Source organism: Phaethon lepturus, unplaced genomic scaffold (assembly GCF_000687285.1).
Source record: "Phaethon lepturus isolate BGI_N335 unplaced genomic scaffold, ASM68728v1 scaffold47368, whole genome shotgun sequence".
Lineage (NCBI taxonomy): Eukaryota > Metazoa > Chordata > Aves > Phaethontiformes > Phaethontidae > Phaethon > Phaethon lepturus.
The window spans coordinates 1-231 of record NW_010557778.1 but is presented as its reverse complement, the minus strand read 5'-3'; the positions used below and the strand labels follow the sequence as shown (position 1 = coordinate 231).

Genomic DNA, 231 nt, shown 5'->3' with positions numbered 1-231 from the left:
CAGGTCGCTCGGGCCCCCGACGGTGTGCTACTCACCATGACGGCGAAGACGAAGGCGACGATATTGACGGGATAGGCGGGACAGAAGCAGGCGAGGATGCTGAGGAGCAGGTAGTTCTTGGGCCGCGGCTGCGGCGGCCCGTCGGGCAGCTCATCCTCGATGTTGGTCTCGGGGCTGTTCTCCAGAGCCCGCTTGATGTCGGCACCGGCGGGGAGCGCGGACATGGGGCTG

The 231-nt window shown here is 67.1% G+C and overlaps 1 protein-coding gene across 1 annotated transcript in view; it reads right to left on the bottom strand.

Annotated features, from left to right (window-relative positions):
* TMEM233 (transmembrane protein 233) overlaps positions 1-225 on the bottom strand; it is a 15,703-nt gene extending 15,478 nt beyond the window's left edge. The window contains exon 1 of the mRNA XM_010292849.1: positions 36-225. Within this exon, the coding sequence (XP_010291151.1) occupies positions 36-224 (189 nt within the window). The 5' untranslated portion in view covers position 225. The remainder of the gene's footprint in view (positions 1-35) is intronic.
* Positions 226-231: the final 6 nt, after the last annotated feature.